Genomic DNA, 21,158 nt, shown 5'->3' with positions numbered 1-21,158 from the left:
AATACTATATACCGCATATGACAATCAATCAACAGTACTGAGTAGGAAAACCTACCTTTAGCAATCAGCATCAATACTGCATACAACCGTACGAAGACAACGCAGCCACCATAGACACCTATCAAAACAGTAGGGAAAACCCTATTACTAACAACCTTAACCATAAACAAACCTAGGTATGATGATGATGACTTACCTATACTTGGCATTCCGACGACAAGACCGCTACCCGACTCAAGTATCTATCCACATGGTGTCTACAAGTGAAAAGGTAATCTCAAGGTTGAAGGTGGGTGAAGGAGAGAAGTGTCATCGATTAGGTTTAGAAGGAAAAGAAATGAAAAACTGATTTGGGGTTTACGACTTCACGATATATAACTTAGCGCTTAAACCGTTATACTCGATCGAGTATGTGACTTACTCGATCGAGTGGTCTCTACTCGATCGAGTCTCTAGACTACTCGATCGAGTAGCCTATGCTATATCGAGTTCTCCACATCTAAAGGTCACCTAGTGCTAAGTCCGTTTGTATGAAGGGTTCTCAAGGGTCTACCAAGTGTCTAAGGTCGGTCAACGGCTAGTCAACGGGTCCCTAACGGGGCGGGTATTACATTGGCAACCTACAAAATTGGTAAGTTAGAGCCTCCTTAGACCGGTCCATGTATACCCAGTCTCATCTAGATGTGTGTAGGTCTCCTTAGGGTGTGCGTCACATAAAAAATGCACAAGTATGGTCTTTGTTCCACTTTTTATGAGCATTTAGTTCATGATTTGCTAAGCATTTGAAGCCATTCACTTTGACTTCGTTGCCCATTTTTACCCCTTACACATTGCCTCACATCTAGCTACATTCAAAAACTTGCCTACCTTGTCGAGTTAGTAGCTTTATCATTTGTGCGTGGGTGCTCAAATTGGGATATTGTTCTTTTTTTTCACTGTGAGCTTGGTTGGGCGGAATTACTGATTTTTCGTTGGTTCTTGAAATTGAAGAAAGATATGAAAAAAAGTGAGATGTTGAAAAAAAAAATGTGAAAACAAAAAATTGAAAGATGAAAAAAATTGAAAAGTTGAGAAAATGAAAAAAGAAAGAAGCATGAAATTGAATTTGTTGAAAAGAAAAGAGAAGAGGAGGTTTTGTGAAGTAGCTTCCATGTTTTTACCATATTTCTTGGGAACTTTACTCTTGGTTTGAAATGAAAAGGAGTCAATATACTGTTTTTGGCTTCATGTCTTTTGCTTGGGATTGGGCCAGGGTTTGGATTGAGCACCCACGCACATATTGGTTAGTTGCTAGCTTGACTTAGCTCCACTTTCCGTAATTCATTTGTTCCCCCTTCTTACCCATATTCCTTAACTTTCTCTTTACCTTTGGATTCTTTCTATGCTTGCATATTGATTGTTTTGACTTGTGGTCTTGAAATGATTACTATATTAGATTGCGTGCACAATCTCATGAGTCGGAGTTAGGTGAGTGCCACTCAAATAAATTGCCTTTTACATATAAATGAGTGCTTGAGTGAACCGTGAGAGTCTATTATCAAAAGATCATGCAAGGGCCGAAAAGTTTAGATGAAGTCTCTCATGCTGCGCCGCCATGTAAATCTGATCCACTTTTTTGCATCACTCCCTATGCCCATGTTGCTTCGAAAATATGATTCATTATGCTTGATTAGTTTATTAGGATTTGCAATTGATGAGATTTAGTGACTCGTTGCCCTTGTCTTGATTTATGTGATTGCTTAGGGACAAGCAAGGGTTTAGCTTGGGGCAGTTTGATGTGTCGTATTTTCATATGATTTTCCCCCCTCTTTTAGCTCGTTTTTACTTGACATTTACACTTTACAAAGTGTTTTTATGAGTTAATTCCGTGTTCTATGTGCTTTGCGTGTATTGGTTGTGTTTTGTAGGAAATAAAGCATTTCGTGGCTTATTCTTACCATTTTGGCATCCACTGAGTATCACGAGGCTATGAAGAACGAGTCTTGGCCATGGAAGGGAGTTTTGAGAAGTTTCACACATCCCAAGAAATAAGGAACGAGATTTGATGAAGTGTTGAGGCAAGCTATGGAGCTATAAGGGAGTTTCACGCGTCCCCATGCACGTCCCCTACCCCTAAGGGATGTGAATCATCAGAATTATTAAAGAAATTTGCTCCAAAATCAAATTGCTACGTCCCCTATCAGGGATATGTCCCCTACCCCTAGGGGAAGCATGGCTATAGCTTTTAGATGAGAAATTGGCGAAACAAAAGTTGAGGAGTTGCGTCCCCGATCGGGTAGGTGTCCCCGGGGTACCGGGGATGTGAACATCAACGCCAAACGCTTCGCCTTCCTCTCCTTTTCCTATATAAAATGTTGTATTCCGTCTTAGTTCATCATCCAATAATTTAAATTTCAGTTTTCACATCAAAACCCTTGTTTAATAATTTAGTTTGTAATCAACAATCGTTCACGTTATTTCAAGTTGATTTCCGGGTTATATTGTTCTTATTTTCTTCAAGTTCTTGTTCTTATTTTCTTCAAGTTGGTAATTTCTATCCCTAATTTATTTTATTATTTCACTTCTAATTATTTTTATCGTCCATCATGTTTATGCTTATAATCATAATCATTGTTAATTTCATCGTTAATATGTGTGAGTAGTTTTCTAATCTAGGGGCGGGGAAGCCATGTTTGGTTAGCATTTTATTTATGTTAGATTGAAGAACGCTATTGTCAAATTTGTTGTTTTATACATGCTTGTTCTTATTGTTAATCTTTGATTGTTAGCCATACTCGTTGATTAATTTGTTATTCTTTTTATGTGTCCAATTTATATGATTTTACTCCTTATTTTAGCTCATTTTATTTGATTATTGCACTTTTATAAGTGTATTTGTGAGCTAATTCCGTGTTCTAGGTGTTTTTGCTTGTACTCATTGCATTTTGTAGGAAATGAAGCATTCGCTAGCTTTTTCCCACCAAGTTAGTAAGCACAAAGTTCACGAGGCTAATGGAAACAAGACTTGACCATGGAGGGGCGTTTTGGGAAGAATTGAGAAATCCCGAGCATGAAGAAACCAACTTTGGTTGGTGGACAAGTAAAGAAATGAAGCCTAAATAAAGATTAAAAGGCAAGCTTAGGATTCCTTATTGCAATTAGTCGCGGGAATTAAGAGGCATTAAGACAGTTCTTAGGATTCCTTTGTGCCAATTAATCAAGAATTAAAGGAGAATAGTCGGTTTCCCACGACCCCGATAGGGGTTGGGTGTCCCCGATCGGGGTTACCCTCATTTATGGCATTTACGTTTTAACTTCTAAGTCCTATATAAGGGTGATGTGACTCATATTTGAGCACATTTAGTCCCCGAATTAACCTCGTTCTCATGCTTTATAGTGCATAATTGGGTCATTTACTATCTTTAGTTTTCCATTTTGCATATTCTTTGAGGTTTTGTCTCCTTGGTAGGAAAGGAGTGCTAGCCTTGCATTTATGAGGCGAAATGGAGCTAAATGGATCGGACCTAATGACCAAGCATCAAAGAGAAGACCAACACTAGAGGCCTACTAGATAATAAAGTGAAATGGGCATTGATGAAAGGATCCTTGCATCCCCGAAATGATCCTTGCGGATTGTTAAGGAGGAAAAGAAGAGAAGCAGTCTGCCCAGGAATCCGAGCGGATCAGGCACGATCCGGGCGTCTCACAACAGCAAGATCCGGGCGTCTGGTGCCCAAGATGAGCGGATTGCAGCGCAAGGAGCCGAGCGTCTTCCCCTGGATCCGAGCGGATCCTAACACAGAAGAGCCCGTGCCACAGCACAAGACGGGCGGATCTTGGCAAGACTAGCATGGGAATCCGCTCATTTCCTTCGAGAGGAACATTTCCTCAACTTTTCTTAGGGTCTTAATAGTCATTTAAGCCCTTAGTAACCCTAATCCTTGTACCTAATCTTTAGTATAAATACCCCTTTGTACTACCTAGATTAGCATCCAATTTTAATGCTCTCTTAAGCAATCTTAATCCATCCTTAATCACTTTGTAATTCTCTCAAATTAGTCTTAATTTAGTTGTAATACAATTCTCAATATTAATCACATCTTAATCTTTCCTTAATTTCTCTATTGTTCTTCCTTTATTTTGGGTAATTAGAAGATTATTTGGGTTTATTTGGAGGATTGACAACCTTCCATCAATCATCAAGTACTTCTATTATTCTTTGCTTTATTATTTGGAATCATCTTCATAGGTATAATTCTCTCTTAACCTTGTTTAATTATTGTTAATCAATTTCATTTATTCATCATGTTTTGCCTTGTTAGTATGATTGACAACCTTATTAACATGTTAACTTGATCATGAGTGAGTAGTTTCCTTAGCTAGGGTTAATGGGAAATTAGGGGAAACAAACATGGGGAATGATTCATGCTTAATCTAATATGTTTTCATAATTAATTTGCTTTCTTGTTGTGATTTCAACTTAAGCACATGTTATGTTTGATGAAATGCGGGCCTATGAATCCTTGCATTTTTTCGATCCATCACCTATCTTTTCAATGAGGCTTGTAAGCATATACACCAACTCGAGCCTCATTAGACCATGCATATAGTTGAATAGGAGGGATTAAATCGACTTGTAGGTGTTGTACAATCTAATCGATTCGTCTCCGGGACCCAAACCTTCTTAGGGATTGTAAGCTTATACACCAACTCGATCCCATCACAACAATAAGTGCTTGCTATATAATTGAGGACATGTTTGTATGATCAACTCCCATGAATCCCCTATGAACCCATGACACCCTAGTGCTTTAATCAATTGTTTACAACCCCTTTTAATTATCTTGCTTGTTTTCATTGCTTTACTTTTATTTTGTTAATTAGTTTAGACCAATTTCATCTCAACCCAAATTGTGACACCCTAAGACACAACCATTTACAATTGAGAATCCTACATCAATACCCGTCCCTTGGGATCCGACCTTTACTTGCCTCTTTGCTAAAAGTAGTTTTGTGAAGTTATAAATATTGTTTTGGTTGGTAACTTTTGACGACGAGTTTTAAACCGAACCAAAGGGGTGTTGAATCTGTCATTTAAGACATGCTCTATACTCTTTAGACACTTTACTATATAATTTTCAGTTATCTTTCATAGTTTTAGATCTCCTTTTAGCTTTCTTTTTATTGTTAACATTTCTTTTCAGCATTTCAAGTTGTAATACAAATTACAATTCAAGTTATTTCCATTTACTACCTTGTTCTTCATTTCCATGTTCCATTTCTATTGTTAAGGTAATTCTATTTCTAGTACTTACTTTGTTAATTCCTTTGTCATTTTTATTACTAGTTAGTTTGTTAATTCATCATTTGTTAATCATTATACCGCCTATTTCATTATTCCATTATCATCATGTTTTCATATGTTAATAGCTTAGGTTTCATTATGTGTGAGTAAGTCTATTTTGTCTAGGGATTAGAGGAGCCATGCATAAATAGTATTTGTAATTGTTGTAAAACATGCTATTATATCGATTAATAGTTTCTATCACATGCCTGTATTGAATTGTTAGTCTTTGATTATTGATCACAATCCTAGATTAAATTTGTTAATTCTTTCTAAAAGTCGAGAGGCACGGAATTGAATTAGACTAAGCATATGTTTTAGTAGACCGATCTAGTAATGGCGAGAGCTCGCTAGAACCCATTCTATGGTCGACAATAATGCCGAGAGGTGGTTGTCATTAGGCCTAAACAATTATCGTTATTAAGAATTCCTAGTTTGACATGACCAACTATTTAATTTGCATGTGTGACCCGATTCCCCTATATTCTTCTTTATCATTGTTTTCTTTCATTATTTTATCATTGTTTCTAAAACCAATACAAACACTCAATCGTTAATCAACCTTGATAAAAATCGCTCCATGACAACTTGTTTAGCAACTCCCGTCTCCTTGTGTTCGACCCCTACTACTACATTCATTTGTTACTAAGGTATTTATCTTTGTTAGGTGTGCGATAGCCTATCATCTTTTCCTAAGAACGAAAGTCGGAATTAGAATTACGCAAAACATGCTATAATAGTCCGATCTAATTGTGCGAGAGCTCATTAGTAATCGTTCTATGGTTAGGTAATAGGCCGAAAGGAAATTACTTAAAATCTAAATAACAATTGATCATATGTTCTTCTAATTTGACATCACTTTATGCTAATCACATGTGTAACCCCATTCCCTAGAAGTTTAATCATATTTGTTTGCAACTTATATTGTTTCATAATCGTTGTTACTTTAATCAAACCAAACCAAAACAATTCGTGACCGGCCTTAATAAAATTCTATTCATAACTATTCATATTGCATTTCTCGTCTCCCTGAGATTGACCCCTACTTCCCTAACTACATTCATTTGTTTCTTAGTTAAGCCTGGGGTAATTATCTTTGTTAGGTGCGCGATAAGCCTATCAGGCGTCAATACGACTCGATTGAGCAACCTTGGAAAATAGGCAATTCTTCGTATTTTCCTTCACTATTCTTCTTCATTCTTCCTCGGTTCTCGTGTCAATCTTCTAGTTCTTCGTCTAGTCGACTCTGCTGTGCTCCATATCATCCAAATGTACTCCAAATGAATCCACTCGGTATTAAAACACAAAACAGCGGAAGTATCGATATTCTAACATAAATGACATCAAATTGGACTAATGTAGCATGAAAACTGTCTTAAACATAGCTACGGGGAAGCTTAAACATGTATATATAGTACTTATCAAGTAACATTAGAATAACATAAGAGTAACACAAGATAACAAAGGTGTAACATGGAATAACAATTTCGTAACAAGTTTATGCCACTCTCGACTCAACATATATGGTATAACAAAGAATACCATTATTGTAACACATAATAACTCTATTGTAACAAGTATGTGTAATTAGTTTGTGCTTGATTTAGGATTTTAATGGTGTAGCTTAATATAACATTGATGTAACACAGAATAACAATGATGTAACCAGTGGCGAATTTAGGATTTATGGAATGGGGGTGTTTTGTAAAAGTTATACGGAGTAGCATAAAAAAACGTAGCAGGGTCGTCCCTAACATTTCCGGGGCCTTATGCAATATTTAAAAAATAGCCACTTTTAACAATGACTTATATTAATATATAACTTTAAATTAATGCTTGATAAATAATTAAATACTAAAACAATAATCTGATAATGGAGACCGGTACGAAGGCTCACCGAAGTACTTATTTTTAAATATGATTACGGTTGTTTAAAATATCACTATATTGTCATTGTCATGGTGGTTGGATGAAGGTAAATAGCAAATAAGTTGAAGCAGGTTTAAACCTTCCTAACAACACTTTCAATTGATTTTTAATATGCAAAATTGAAAATAAAATTAAAAAATGCAATTGCTCGGGATCGAACTCTGGTTGCCAGACAGATGGGTGACTATTTCTACCACTAAACCACTGAAGTTAATTGAAATATTAGCACACAATTATATATATATCTTTTATTTTCCAGGATTAATGAGGGTAAATCCGCCCATGGATGTAACATGGAGTAAAAGAAAATGTGTAAACCAATTTATCAGCGCTCTGGAATAACGTGTTTTAAACATAAAATGGTATAATAAATGGATAATTGTACCATGAAATCAAGAATAATCCATACTATAAGCAGTGTTCTCATATTAATCCATATTTCATTTTAACCCACAATAAACCTAACCTTTACCAAACCTATTCCACATTAAACTTGGTCTCTTTTTGATAGGTAGTTTGCGGTTAAACAACAAAGTTGGGCTATTGTTACCTCTTCATCTTTGTGTTCTTTCTCTTTTCTATCTTCTTCCTTCTTCTTTTTCCCTTAATTAAATTATTCAAATCACCACCATTTATACCACCTTGCCATACCTCTCAACTTCAGTCTTAACCAAATGCTCTAAATAATCTTCATCTTCACACATATCATTTTTGCGTTCTCAATATCTTTTCTCATATTTTTCGATTCCCAGAATTCCTCTCCTCGAAACCTTTAGACATAACTATCAATTCTTGTAATTCAACCCAAATTGGGACTTCAAAGTTTGCCTTCGTTTCCTGGTTGTAATTGGAAGTCCTCTGGTGCGCAAGTTTGGGGGTGCTGAAATTGACGCAACTAGTACGAGTTCTCATTAATGGTGGAAAAATTAACAACTAATTGTTGTTTGCGTGTTCATCTCTATTTTTCTTGACTACTGTGGAATACCCTTAACCGACAGCCCCCACACAGGTTACTCAGGGGAAATGTGAAGGATCCACTTCCTGATTCCAACTTATGCGACGCTAGTGGTTGTAGGGGGTCAGTGGTGTAGGGGGTTAGTGAGGGAGAAGGGTTAAATGAAAGGGTTTTTGGTAAATGGGGTGTTTGGTAGAGTAGATTGAGAAGTTTTTAGCATATTGAGACCTTTTAGTATGTTTGTCAATATGTTGTTTGGGTGTTGGCTAGACAACATATATTGAAATAGTAGAATAGAGAATATTTAAATTTGACATTTTTATCCTTGAGAAAATATGTTAAATAGTTACCAATAATTGGTCCGTGTCCATATTAGTCATTTTACAAAAATAAAAATAAACAATCTGCTAATCTCAAACTACTGATTACCAAACACCATTATCAAATTCTGCTAATTATATATTTTGGTCAAACCCGCTAATATAATCTGCTTTCATAACATGCTTCTGCCAATATTTACTCGTTGTTTACCAAAGAGGGCAAAAGTGTAAAAGGAGAAGGCGTTGAATTGTTATTCAGGTAGCTGATCACTTATGATCAGAAGATAGGGTAATTTTTTTGTTTCTTATGGGTTAAAATGAAATAAATATTAATATGAGAAGACCGCTTATAGTATGGATTATTCCTATTAATTTTTTCAGTAATATATGTTGTTTCACTTTGCAAGATGAATCAAAAGAATGAAAAGAATGGGAACCAAAGCAATTATGAGAACTTGAAAACTTTGATAACTTTGGATTCAACATAAGTTTCTTTTGATAGTTTTATATTTTACCATTTCATTCAAAAAACACTTGTCGTCAATGCGTAATATAATGTTATCAATGCGTAATGTATTAGGCTACGTTGGCTTCTTTTACACATAATTGTTATGATTCCATTCAAGCAACATTTGTCATCAATGCATGATGCGTGATGTAATAGGTTACATGAGTTTGTTTTACGCATTACCGTTATGTTTTATATGTTATCATTCCATTTAAACAACATTTGTTAGAGCTGATCAAGTCTTGGCCCACCTGCGTTCATCAGCCCGTTTTCGCATTAAAATAAGAGGCTTGACAAAGAAAAATAAAAAATTAAACGAATCTGACAAGAAACCAGCCCGCATTAGAATAAATAGACGGGCTTGGACTAAACAAAATTGTCCAAGGGTGGCCCGCTAGGCCCGCTATTAAAAGTAACCTCATAAAAGTTCTCAAAAACCCCTCAATCCTCCGACGTTCTCTGCTCATTTCATTTACAATTTGTACACTCTAAACCAATTAGGTAGCGCAAATGAATATTTATGCCTTACGTATAAGTGGAAGATTATCGGTATTTACACTTGTCGTATAAAGATTCTTCGAGAATGGACATGCTAACGGGATTTTGTCGTATAAAGATAGTACCTTTTAAATATTTATTACACGGGAGTGTATGTAATCGCTAACAATGCCGCACAAAGACCAAGGCAAAATGAACTTTTGATGTTTGTAGTAGAACATTGTCAAACTTGTGTTTTTTCAAATCTAGTAAACTTATCATTTGAAAATTAGTATACTTTCTTAAGGGTAAGCTTTGAAAGACAATTGTTAAGTTTTAGTGGGATGTAGCAATAACAAACTCGTGTTTTAATAAAAAACACTAATTTCTGTATTTGATTTTAGTCAGACCCGCAGGCCGGCCCGCTCTTTTGAAGTCGGCGGGTACGGACAGTGGAAACTGGCCCGCTTAGCGGGCTCGGGCTATAAAATAAAGCCCGCCGGACAGTTTTTTAGCAGTTGGATCCGGCCCGTGTTCGGCCCAAGCCCGCTTTTAATCAGCTAATTTGTCGTCAATGTGTGATGTAATAAGCTACGCTCGTTACTTTTATAGATTATTGGGCCATGCAGTAACACACAATAACGTAACAATGAGTCGAATAAACAGACATTGAGAACATCAAGTTAAGATTAGCAAATTGAGTAACACAAGAATAACATTAGATCCCATGATCAATGTATTTTCGGAGACCTAATTTCACCACTCTGTGAAATAAAACAAAACAGAGCAACATTTTGTAGCAAAAATACTACTACTACTACTACCACCACCACCACCACCACCACCACTACTGATATTCACGAAATGAGCCTCAGTCGAACAGCTTCTCAATCCAAATCTTATCCCTTGCACTCAATGCATTCATAGATCTTTGGCACTTCTATTGTACTCCCTTTGTCCCGGTCATTTGTTGTCCTTTTCCATATTGGGTGTCTCAGTCAATTGTTGTCCTTTCTATTTTAAGTATGAATTTGATGAGTAACTTGATCATTCACACCCAATTTATTCCACTTGTCATTTAATAATTGACCCCTTTCTCTTTTCTTTGGTCTTTGTGCCAAAACTAAAGGACAACAATTGACCGGGACGGAGGGAGTATTTCGTTTTGAGATCAGCTTGAATTCTATGAGCAACTATACATGGCCTATCAAGCTTCTAATCATTCCTGGATTTCTTGCACTGGTTCCTGAGAAACCATTTTTGATAAATGCTTGCATTAATCACGGCTCTTATCACACTCCTCTTTAGTAAAGATCCTCTTATCTTTAAGAACCATTCAAGGCCTTATTATTGTCAATAATTATTTCGATTTTTAGACTAATATGTATTTATAAAAGTCAATTGTCCAACTCAAAAAAACAAAAATGTTCCATAAAAAAACGAAGGGAGTAGTTATTATTCTTAGAAGTGTCTCTCTTTTCTTTGATAAATGTATAAGTGAGTATGTTGGTGTAAACTAGGGCTATCTAAGATATGCAAAACACTAAAAAAGTCTTTCAGAAAACCATACTTATACAAAGATACGGTTAAAACAGTCACTTAAAAACATCTATACCATCACCATCCTTTATTTTCTTGGTTACTAAAAAGCTCCTTTCACAAAAGTATTTGTGTTATATTAAAAGCATTTTACAATAATTTATTTTTAAACCCCTTGTGCAAAGTATTGTGTTCAGATACAAGTAAAATCCATAACATTATTTCTTTGTAGGCTACGAGTACATATTACAGGATCATAGTTGTATGAATTGTATGAACGAGCAATGCCTAAAATATAGACATAGCAGTATACATTATGCATATCAATCTTTAAATCCAGCAGCAATGGCAGCCTCATCCTCGCAATTTGTTGTCGAAAGAGGGGACAAATCATACGAGAGAGCAGAGACTGACTATGAATGAAGACCATGAGTCCAAACTATACAACACGAGATTCCTCGAACAAGATCAAGCGACCACAGGATATGAAGCACAAGTTGCAATGCCTGCATTAGATTGTTCTCAGTTAAGTTTCTGATCAAAAACAAATTAGTTGCAATTGCGACTTGATTTGGTCCACGTTAGCAAAGTTCGGATTATCCTGTGCTACATTTACATTATCATAGTGCAATGATGATTCAGGGCAGTGGGATATCATAGCTTTAGTGGAATGGGGATAACCCTAGTTGACTTTATTAAGTTGGCTCTCATTGGTTTATTGGGTGACTGTTAGAATCTTTCAAACTTGAGGCGACAGGATTAAACCTCAAGCTCCTCCAAGATCCGCCACTGATATAAAGTAAGTGTTTATGTTTCAACAATTCGAAATCCCCGGAGAAAAAAAAAAAAAACAGCAATATGTGAGACTGTCATTTCAGCATATTCATAAGGACTTACCACACATGTTCTTTCCCATTTCCATCTTAAAGTATCCCTTGTCCCCCCAATCTTCTCCCCATGAGTTCTTGATAAGCCAGTATGGGACTCCATTTTCCACACCATACCCAACAGCAACAACAGCATGGTTCACATCCTGCCAAATTCACAAGGGAAACAAATATCAGACAAAATCAGTTCAATCATATGCAATCCAAACCTTCCGTCACTACTTCCAATTACAGTCCAACTTCTACCCGTAACATGGCCATATGCAGTATTTAATATTATTCTCAAACTCACCATAGGAGTGTTTCCACAAGTTGTGCTAGTGTAAACTCCCTCCTTGTACAACCTAAAACCATTAACCACCTGAAAGGCAATGCTAACTGGCCGCACAAATGCCACCGCATCCTTTAGTTCTTCTTCAGCTCCCTGCAATCAGATTAACAGAAATCCATTAAACTATGTCCAGTTACAAATAGTAATAGGTGCTTAGAAGTTTTAAGAAAAGGATTCATTCCCCTCGATGTTCAAAATGAATCTAGCCCAGGAATCTCCGCCATTACTAATTTGAATGCCATGTCTATTACTAAAACTATTTAGTAGACGGTACCACAAATTAAGAAGCACATTATAATAGAAATCCCAAAAACTCATGTTCAATGCTTGTTTAAGTAACTATGTTGTATGTGTACAACGGTCTCTCGTAAAATGCACTGCAGCCACTAATCTGTAATTCTCTCAACGATATCCTACTTCAATCCACCATATCAAATTGATGTTCTAATGACTTCCAAAAACTACATCTTGACATGAGCTACTAAACTCCTTACCAGAGTGATGTTAACAGAGTCAAGAACTTTAACACCAACGTTCTGGGATGAGAAACTGCATAGGCCATTCTTTCCTACATATGGATAGGCCTCTTCAGTGTCGAGACCCCCATTGTACTTGATGTACTCAAAAGCCTGTGATGGTAATCCACCATTGCAGCCAAAATTATTGAAGGGGCCAGCACAATCAACAAGCTGTTGCTCAGACAAAGAGATATTCTTCCCATATGCCTGTGCATACGCTGCCTCCAGAGCTCCAGTTGTGCTGCAGGTGCAAAAATCAAAGTAAACAAGCAGTTTTGCTGTCACATACATGGTATTCTCTCAATGATGCTTGTGCAAACTTGCAAACACGCCAAACACATCCTGTCTCCCCCCATTTATATTTTCTCCTTTTGACTTCTGAGCTCAATTGACGTGGACTTTGAACGATAATAAATCAAATCAAAATATACAATAATTACAATTTTTGAAGTGAAAATATCAAAAGTCTTTGACAAATCAAAATGGCATACATGGAGTATAACGTTATATCTTTCCATATAGTTGGGAAAATTAACGGTAAACGGTGGTAATGATTGTCAGAATGGGGACAATAAATTCGTGACGGAGGAAAATTTATCCTGACCTGAATGTCCAGCAGGAGCCACAGTGACCTTGATTTTTGACTGGGCTAACTATACCCTCCGCCCTCCAATCTTTCTGCAAATATAAAAAGACTATTATGTACATGAAACTCTACCTTCATTTCTAATTCAATGTAGTTATGGAACATCAACAACATGGAATTACAAGTTATAGCCACACTTCGAAATTGCTAAGGAAATAAGTTAAAATCACCTACCTAGCTGTTCTAGAACCAGTATCCTCAAACATTACCGCAAGTTTTTCTTACCACACATCAATGTTTCAGCTTTTTCGGAAGTATGTTTCCATAATTACAAATAGTGTGAATACCCGCTTAGTGACGACTTAATCCATCTCATAAAGAGACAAAAACTGAACTAATAATATGGAACTTGTTCACTAGAAAAATTCATCACTCATCTAGTCATCTCAACCAGAAGCCTCCTGGTAGATGAGGCCCACTCAAATACTCAATGGTTAACAAACTTCGAACTGAGAGAACATAATACCGTGATAAGGTGTCCTAGGACAACAAAAAACAAATATATTTGAACATTGGTTTAACGGAGATCCATTGATGTCGTGAGTAATAGACTGATTCTTCAATGATCACAAATTCTTGTTTAACCAATTTTGACGTTGCAATAATTTACAAAATTTCGTACAATAATGACTAAACAAAATTTCAAAGGTCAACAACGGTACACTAGATATACCATACGCCTTTTAGAAATTCATTCCTTGATCCTTTCATAACATCAACAAGATTGTGTGTGGGGTATTTGTTACGGAGTACATTTCAAAAGGGTGAATAACGATATTCAGTTAGAATATACCTCAGCAGGGGTAGGCACATGAGACAACTTGTGACTGCCCTTGAGAGTTGCGGAACAGTTTTGTGCAGCTCCTAATTTGTGCTTACTGAACTCCTCCCATGTCAAATCAGCAAATTCTGTCACCGTTAAAAGAGATGTTAGTACATACTGATAACTAAAATCTTACTAATTAGTAAATCAAACCATAACAACACAATATGAGAAAATTTCATAGTCCAAACTAGTGTCAGAACTCGGAAATTAGATTTGAAGCGGCGAGAATAGTAAGAATTGATTACGTTAAAAAGAAAAGGTAAAAAGAACATCGTCCACAAATAGTATCTATTCAAAGTTGAAAGGGTGGCAGAGACTACTAGCCCCTCAGCTCCGCCACTGGTCTAAACAATCTTATCAATATTTTGTTTTGTAAGAGTAACATGAAGTTGACCAACTAGCTCGACTTTACTCAATCCAATCCCATGTTAAATAAATAGAACTTCAAAACTAAAGATCCGATCCTCGAACTAAATTCAGAACTAAAGATCCGACCTTGAACTGAATTAAACCAAACCGAACCCAACTGAACTCAACCGGTGGTCAACTCCACCGTTGACTTCCAGAAAAACAAGTAAGATCAATTTACCAGCGACAGATATTTAGAATCTCGAAAACTACGATATCGAACCAAAACACAACACATCATGATTAAACTATTTTCTAAAAATGATAAAAAAAATCGTACTACTAGGGGACGAGGGGTATAACACTAAAACAAATACTCCGTCACATTTATTTGTTTACTTTTTATTACTTCCGAGCAGTATCTGATAAATAGTAAACAAATAATTGGGACCGAGGCGGAAATATTTAAAAAAAGAAAAGGTGGAAAATGAAGAGACTGACTGTTAAGATGAAGCTTGTAAGGTAAGTCTTGCTTATTGGACGATCGGATCAACTTCAAACTTTCCTTAAAATTCTCAAATCTCATCTTCATCTCTTCCACACTCTCATACTTCTTCCCATGCCTGATCAATCAATAAAATACACAAATCATATTATCAACAAACAATTAAATAAATAAAGCTTATAGTTAATAAAATTAAATTAATATTATGAACCTGTGAATGAAGCGAGCAAAGGAGAGAGCATGACGAGAATCACCAAGAACAGAGACGACTGATGATTTGATTTGATTTAGACCATCGGATACTAATCTGATTGGATTTTCATCATCGAAGGTTGATGATAAGGATGGGATTGCGAAGCAGGAGATTATTAGAGCTGTTATGATGATATAACGAGCATAAGCCGCCATTGTTTGTTTAGTTGCGAGATTATTGGAAAGAGTTTTGTTTTGAGGGGAAAGGTCTGGCTGTGCTGTGGTGTGTGGACTGTGGATAGATATTTATAGAAACGGAAAATGTTCATAACTAGTGTTTTTTTTTTTTTTGCGAAAGTGGTAATTAGGTCCCTTAACTTTGTTTAATTGTGAAATTATGTCCCATAAGTTTTATTTGGAGCAATCAAGCCCCTTAAGTTTCACCAAAAGTGAAATTCAACCCCATTTTCATAATTTTCACCAAATTCTTATATTAAAATTACTTTTAATACAATTTATCAAATATAAAATATTTTTTTTTATAATTTTAGAACTTTTATATTTATATTATATTATTGAGAATTGTTTTATTTTGAATTTTATAGTATATAGACAATCTATATATATATATAAAAGAGAGTTTTTTCGAGCGATCTGAGAGCGTCCACATCATCACAAATAAATTTAGGAAAGTATAATTTTTGATGTAAAAAATAAAGTGGAGAATCTTTTAATTATATTCAAGTGATATTTCCAATTTTATATCAAACTTTTACATTTCATTTGTCGAAAAAAATATCGCTAAAAAAAATATGAAAATAATATAATTAGCTTTGTGGTAAAAAATGCTATCATTAGAGTATAAATTTCATATTATTTGCACATATTAAAGATGGTGTACTTCTTAGTATGTAAAATTGTGTACTTTTTAGTATGTTTTCTCCCACATTGGAAAATAAGTAGGCGTGGTGAACATATTACATATAAATGGTAGAATTGTCCCACATTGAAAAATTAGTATAAGGTGGTTGATTCTATAATTATAAATAGGATGCATACTTGGAACTTATGCATCAACCCAAAATCTTTTGAGTTTCTTAAGTATTGTCTTGGAGAGTTCTTAAAAGTTTATATCATTATATTTTCTACCTATAGATTTTATATGTTTCACATTGAAAAATAATGTAGGTATGGTAAATATACTACGTTTAAATAATATAATTAGAATTGTGTTAAAAAAATAATGTAGGTTTGGTAAATATACTACGTTTAAATAATTAATTAAAATTGTGTTAAAAAAAAATTCTATCATTAGGGTATAGGTTCATATCATTTGCACGTAATTTAATTATGATAAAAAAGAAAACAAAAAAAATGTATGAATATTAATAGATGTATTTGCTTATTATTAAATCGGGTTGGATGTCGAATTAGGTTCAAAAAATATGGTGTACTTTTAAATATGTTATTTATTTCACATTGAAAAACAATGTAGGTGTGATAAATATATACTACGTATAAATAATTGAATTGTCCCACACCATAAGATTATCATAGGTGGGTTGATCCCATGATTATAAATAGGATTTATCCTTGGAACTTAGGTATCACCCAAATATATTAAATCTCTTAAAGTATACTTATTATATAAGAGACTTTAAACATAATCTTGAATTAAATGTTTAATTTTTAAAGTTGCAACATTTTTTTAGGTGGGAGAAAGATCGATAAAATGGTTAATATTATAGCAGAAATTTTTCATGTTACCCTCGAATTTTGTTAGATTACACATAATACCCCTAATTTTAAGTTTGTACATATAATACCCTTGTGTTTACATTTTTTCACAACGCCGTTACTCCTATGAGTAATTAGATGAGTAATTGAGCATGCCATACTATTTGTGTTTTGTTATCTAGGTATTAAATGTTAGTTTATTAAATAAAATATGGATTTAAGAATTAGATGATGAAGTGTTTGTGTAATAGACGATAACAAAAGAAAAAGGCGTTAAAAGTCATAGGAGTAATGACATTATGACGGAAGTTGTCTAATGGTATTCTAGGAAAGAAAAGGTGAACACAAGGGGTACCATTTGTAGAAACTTAAAATTAGGGGTATCACGTGTAATCTATCAAAGTTCAAGGTTACCATGAGAAATTTCCAATATTATAATGATATAGTTAACTAAATTTTCATTTAAAAGAGAGAGATATCCGTACCAATAAAATAATAAAGGGGTATTATTTTTTAATTGTTATTTTATTGTCACACCATCAAACTTAACGTCCATTTAACAACCTTTATATGAGGGTACCATGGGCAAAAAAATGGAACCTCAAGGATACTATAGGCAGATTCTTAAAAGTAGAGGCAACATGGAAAATCTGACAAAATTAAGGAGTACCACAAGAAATTTCCGTATCTCAATTATGATAAAAAAATGAAGAAAAACAACGACAAATATTTATGGAGAGTACTTGATCATATTATTAAATTTAAATATAACTATTAGATATAATTAGTAACAATTAACCGTATTCGGTATTCGGGATTTGGTGAATGTCGAACTAAGTGCAAAGAAGATGGTGTAATTCTGAGTATGTTATTTGTCCCACATTGAAAAACAATGCAAGTTTGATGATATACTACGTATAAATGGTAGAATTGTACCACATCAGAAAAATAATCCAAGTTTGGTGAATATATTACTTATAAATAGTAGAATTGTCCCACATCGAAAGATTAGTATAAGGTGGGGGTGATTATATGATTATAAATAAGAGTTAACCCACGTATATATTAATCTTTTATTTTTTTTGAAAGAGATATTTTAATAATATGTAAACAAATCATTAGACATAGAATGTAAACATTAACTTTTATGTTTTTTTTTTTTGCATTATAAATAAGTTAATTACCCCGTTGCAACGCACGGGCATTCAAACTAGTTTATTATATATCTATGAATATTATATAAATTATAAACAATTTACTAAATATGTATGTAAAAGTGTTCTTCATTGATTAATAAATTATGTACAAATTCGTAAAGTTACAATTAGTAATTTTTAGTTATTTAATAAATTGTTTAATACTAATATAAAAATTTTTTAATTAAAATTCTTGTGAAAATTTAAAAAATGGAGTTGAATTTCACTTTTGGTGAAACTTAAGGAGCTTAATTGCTCCAAATAAGGCTTAATTTCACAATTGAACAGAGTTAAGAGGCTTAATTACCACTTTCGCGGCAGTTTTTTAGATAGAGATAATAACGCAATTATACTATTGTGTATCCCAACTGAAATTTAATTATAAAATTAGTTTTGTTACCCATGCAATGTACGAGATTTTCTTACGATTTTGACAGTTATTTTTATACATAAAATTGAACGCTAATAATTAACATTGAATATAAATGTATAACAAATTCTCGTACAAATTACTATATATTATACAAAATAATTAAGTATTTTTTACAAAAATATAAATAGTTTGAATTACAAAGAGAAATATTTTTTGTGTGTCAATTACAAAAACAGATATAAAACTATGAAATAAATTATCGTGATATGAACCAACATAATTATCCAAAATTTACTCCAAAAACTTTTCAACCATGGACATTTGACACAAAACAGATATAAAACTATGAAATAAATTATCGTGATATGAACAACTTATTAGTTTCTACCTCATGTTTTTCTAACTTTAAATTTACCTCAGTTTTATGCCTTTTGTATTTCTTCTCTCTTCAAATTACCTACGTGATACTTGCCTTATCCGCATTCATATACATTTCATGATGTTTTAAAGTTTATATAAAAATTATATTGGCCAAAAGGTAAAACATCAACATGAGAAAAACTTATTAAAATATTGGCACATGTAAATCATTTAAATTAAACCAAATAGAAAACATGAATTCAAATATAAAGCAAACGATTCATAAAACCGACAACATAACAAATTAAAATATAAGTTATTAGACACCACCACCACCACCAGCACAACAACAACAACAACAACAACAACAACAACAACAACAACAACAACAACAACAACAACAACAACAACAACAACAACAACAACAACAACAACAACAACAACAACAACAACAACAACAACAACAACAACAACAACAACAACAACAACAACAACAACAATACTCAATATAATCAAATAAATAAATTAAACCATAAAATATAGTCCACAATTTAGAAACTCATGGGCAATTGGGCAATAGATATTTAATAAATGAAGTGAATAGAAACTATTATAGGTTTTATAGCCATTACACAACCATAGATTCCCATATTTTAATTTTAACTTTAATTTATTTTGTGTATTATTGAATTAAATAATTGATTGTCGAGTAACTCAACAGCTGAATTAAATAGGAAAAAACGTTAATGAAAATAATGGGTGTTAAGTAATATGAAGAGCTTTAAACCCTAGAGAGAGAAAATAGAGAGAGAAGCACACTGAATGCCGCCATTTTTGAAATCTAAACACACACTATTTTCTGTTCTTTAATGGTGACAAAACGTGCAACTAAGATACAGACTAAACAAACTAGTCGATCTAAACAACAAGAGTCTGCTACACGAACTGAAAAGGAGAAAATCCTTGGAAAACCAGATGTGGATGAAGCACAAGTCCATTCATGACATTGAGGGTATCCCTGCCTTTACTATTGAGGATGATGTAGTATAAGACTCAGAGGATAGTGAATTTGCGATGACTGACAAGGAGGAAGAAGAGATTTGGTATCAAAAGCATGGGAGGAAAGTGATGGAAATTCTTGATGATGACACCTCAGATGCTATCCTTCAATTGACTGCAGAGGATGTCCAGGATGAATTGAACTATTGGAAGTAGGCTGTTTATGGCTTCATAGTAGGTGCAAACCCCCCCTTGGCAGGTGCTGGAAGGATACCTGAAACGAATTTGGCATAAATATACAATTGATAAGTTATCTTTTTTTCCTAATGGGGTCTTTTTGGCTAGGTTTGCTACTGAGGAAATGAAACAGGATGTTTTGAAAAGTGGATATTTCTTATTTGATAATAAGCCTTTGATCATACGCGAGTGGCAACCTGATATTGAATTGACAAAAGAGGAGGTTAAGAAAGTACCTGCATGGATTAGGCTTCACAAATTGCCTCTGAAATTTTGGGGACTTAGTCTACAGAAAATAGCTGCTTTGGTTGGAAATTATGTCAAGAGTGATACAGCCACTAAAGGGAAGACCAGACTTGGCTTTGCCAGAGTGATGGTTGAGCTGCAGTTGGGTCAGAAATTTCCTACTAAAATCAAATTCTTGGATGAAACACAGACGTTAGTGGAAATAGATGTCGAGTATGAATGGAAACCAAGCATATGCACAAAGTGTAAACAAATAGGCCATGAAACTCTCAACTGCAGGAAAGGAAAAGATGTGAACCACAGACCTCAGATCAAGCAGGTCTGGAGACAGGTAAATAAGCCAAAGCCAGTGACTCAGCAGGTGTCATCTAGGGTGCAACCTGTAGTCCACCAGCAAACTGGTACTGTGGTCCAACAGCAAACTGACATTGTGGAGACCACACCTGTCTCCAAGCCAACTACTATTGGTTCCATTTCACCTGTGAGATGTACCAGAACAAGACCAACTCAGGTTATTCAGAGCACATGGCAAGTCTCACCTACCTACAAGGAGATTTTGAGTGGAGCAAATTCCCCTACAACTGGCATTGGTTTGACTGGTATTGATCCTCTTAATATTAATCAATGATGAATTTTGGTTTTTGGAATGTAAGGGGTATGAATAAGGAGGAGGAGCAAGTTTTTATTAATAAGGTTTTGCACTCTA

At 34.5% G+C, this 21,158-nt stretch overlaps 1 protein-coding gene and 1 long non-coding RNA gene across 2 annotated transcripts; one reads left to right on the top strand and one right to left on the bottom strand.

The window, feature by feature from the left end:
• Positions 1–7,789: 7,789 nt before the first annotated feature.
• Positions 7,790–9,213, top strand: LOC141605763 (uncharacterized). The gene is made up of 2 exons (XR_012526460.1): positions 7,790–8,816; positions 8,935–9,213. It is a non-coding gene; the product is annotated as an uncharacterized LOC141605763 (long non-coding RNA).
• A 1,898-nt stretch (positions 9,214–11,111) lies between these two features.
• LOC141605762 (thiol protease aleurain-like) lies at positions 11,112–15,603 on the bottom strand. Its single transcript, XM_074424649.1, has 8 exons — positions 15,324–15,603; positions 15,109–15,230; positions 14,227–14,342; positions 13,392–13,465; positions 12,764–13,028; positions 12,231–12,362; positions 11,949–12,084; positions 11,112–11,557 (listed from the first exon to the last, which is right to left on the bottom strand). The coding sequence occupies exons 1-8, from the start codon at positions 15,518–15,520 to the stop codon at positions 11,520–11,522; spliced, it is 1,080 nt and encodes a 359-aa protein (XP_074280750.1). The 5' UTR covers positions 15,521–15,603; the 3' UTR covers positions 11,112–11,519.
• Between the last annotated feature and the right edge of the window lie 5,555 nt (positions 15,604–21,158).

The sequence above is a fragment of the Silene latifolia genome, chromosome 10 (assembly GCF_048544455.1).
Source record: "Silene latifolia isolate original U9 population chromosome 10, ASM4854445v1, whole genome shotgun sequence".
In the NCBI taxonomy this organism is placed as follows: domain Eukaryota; kingdom Viridiplantae; phylum Streptophyta; class Magnoliopsida; order Caryophyllales; family Caryophyllaceae; genus Silene; species Silene latifolia.
Note: the sequence above shows the minus strand (reverse complement) of the source record. Positions and strands in the feature narration are given on the sequence as shown.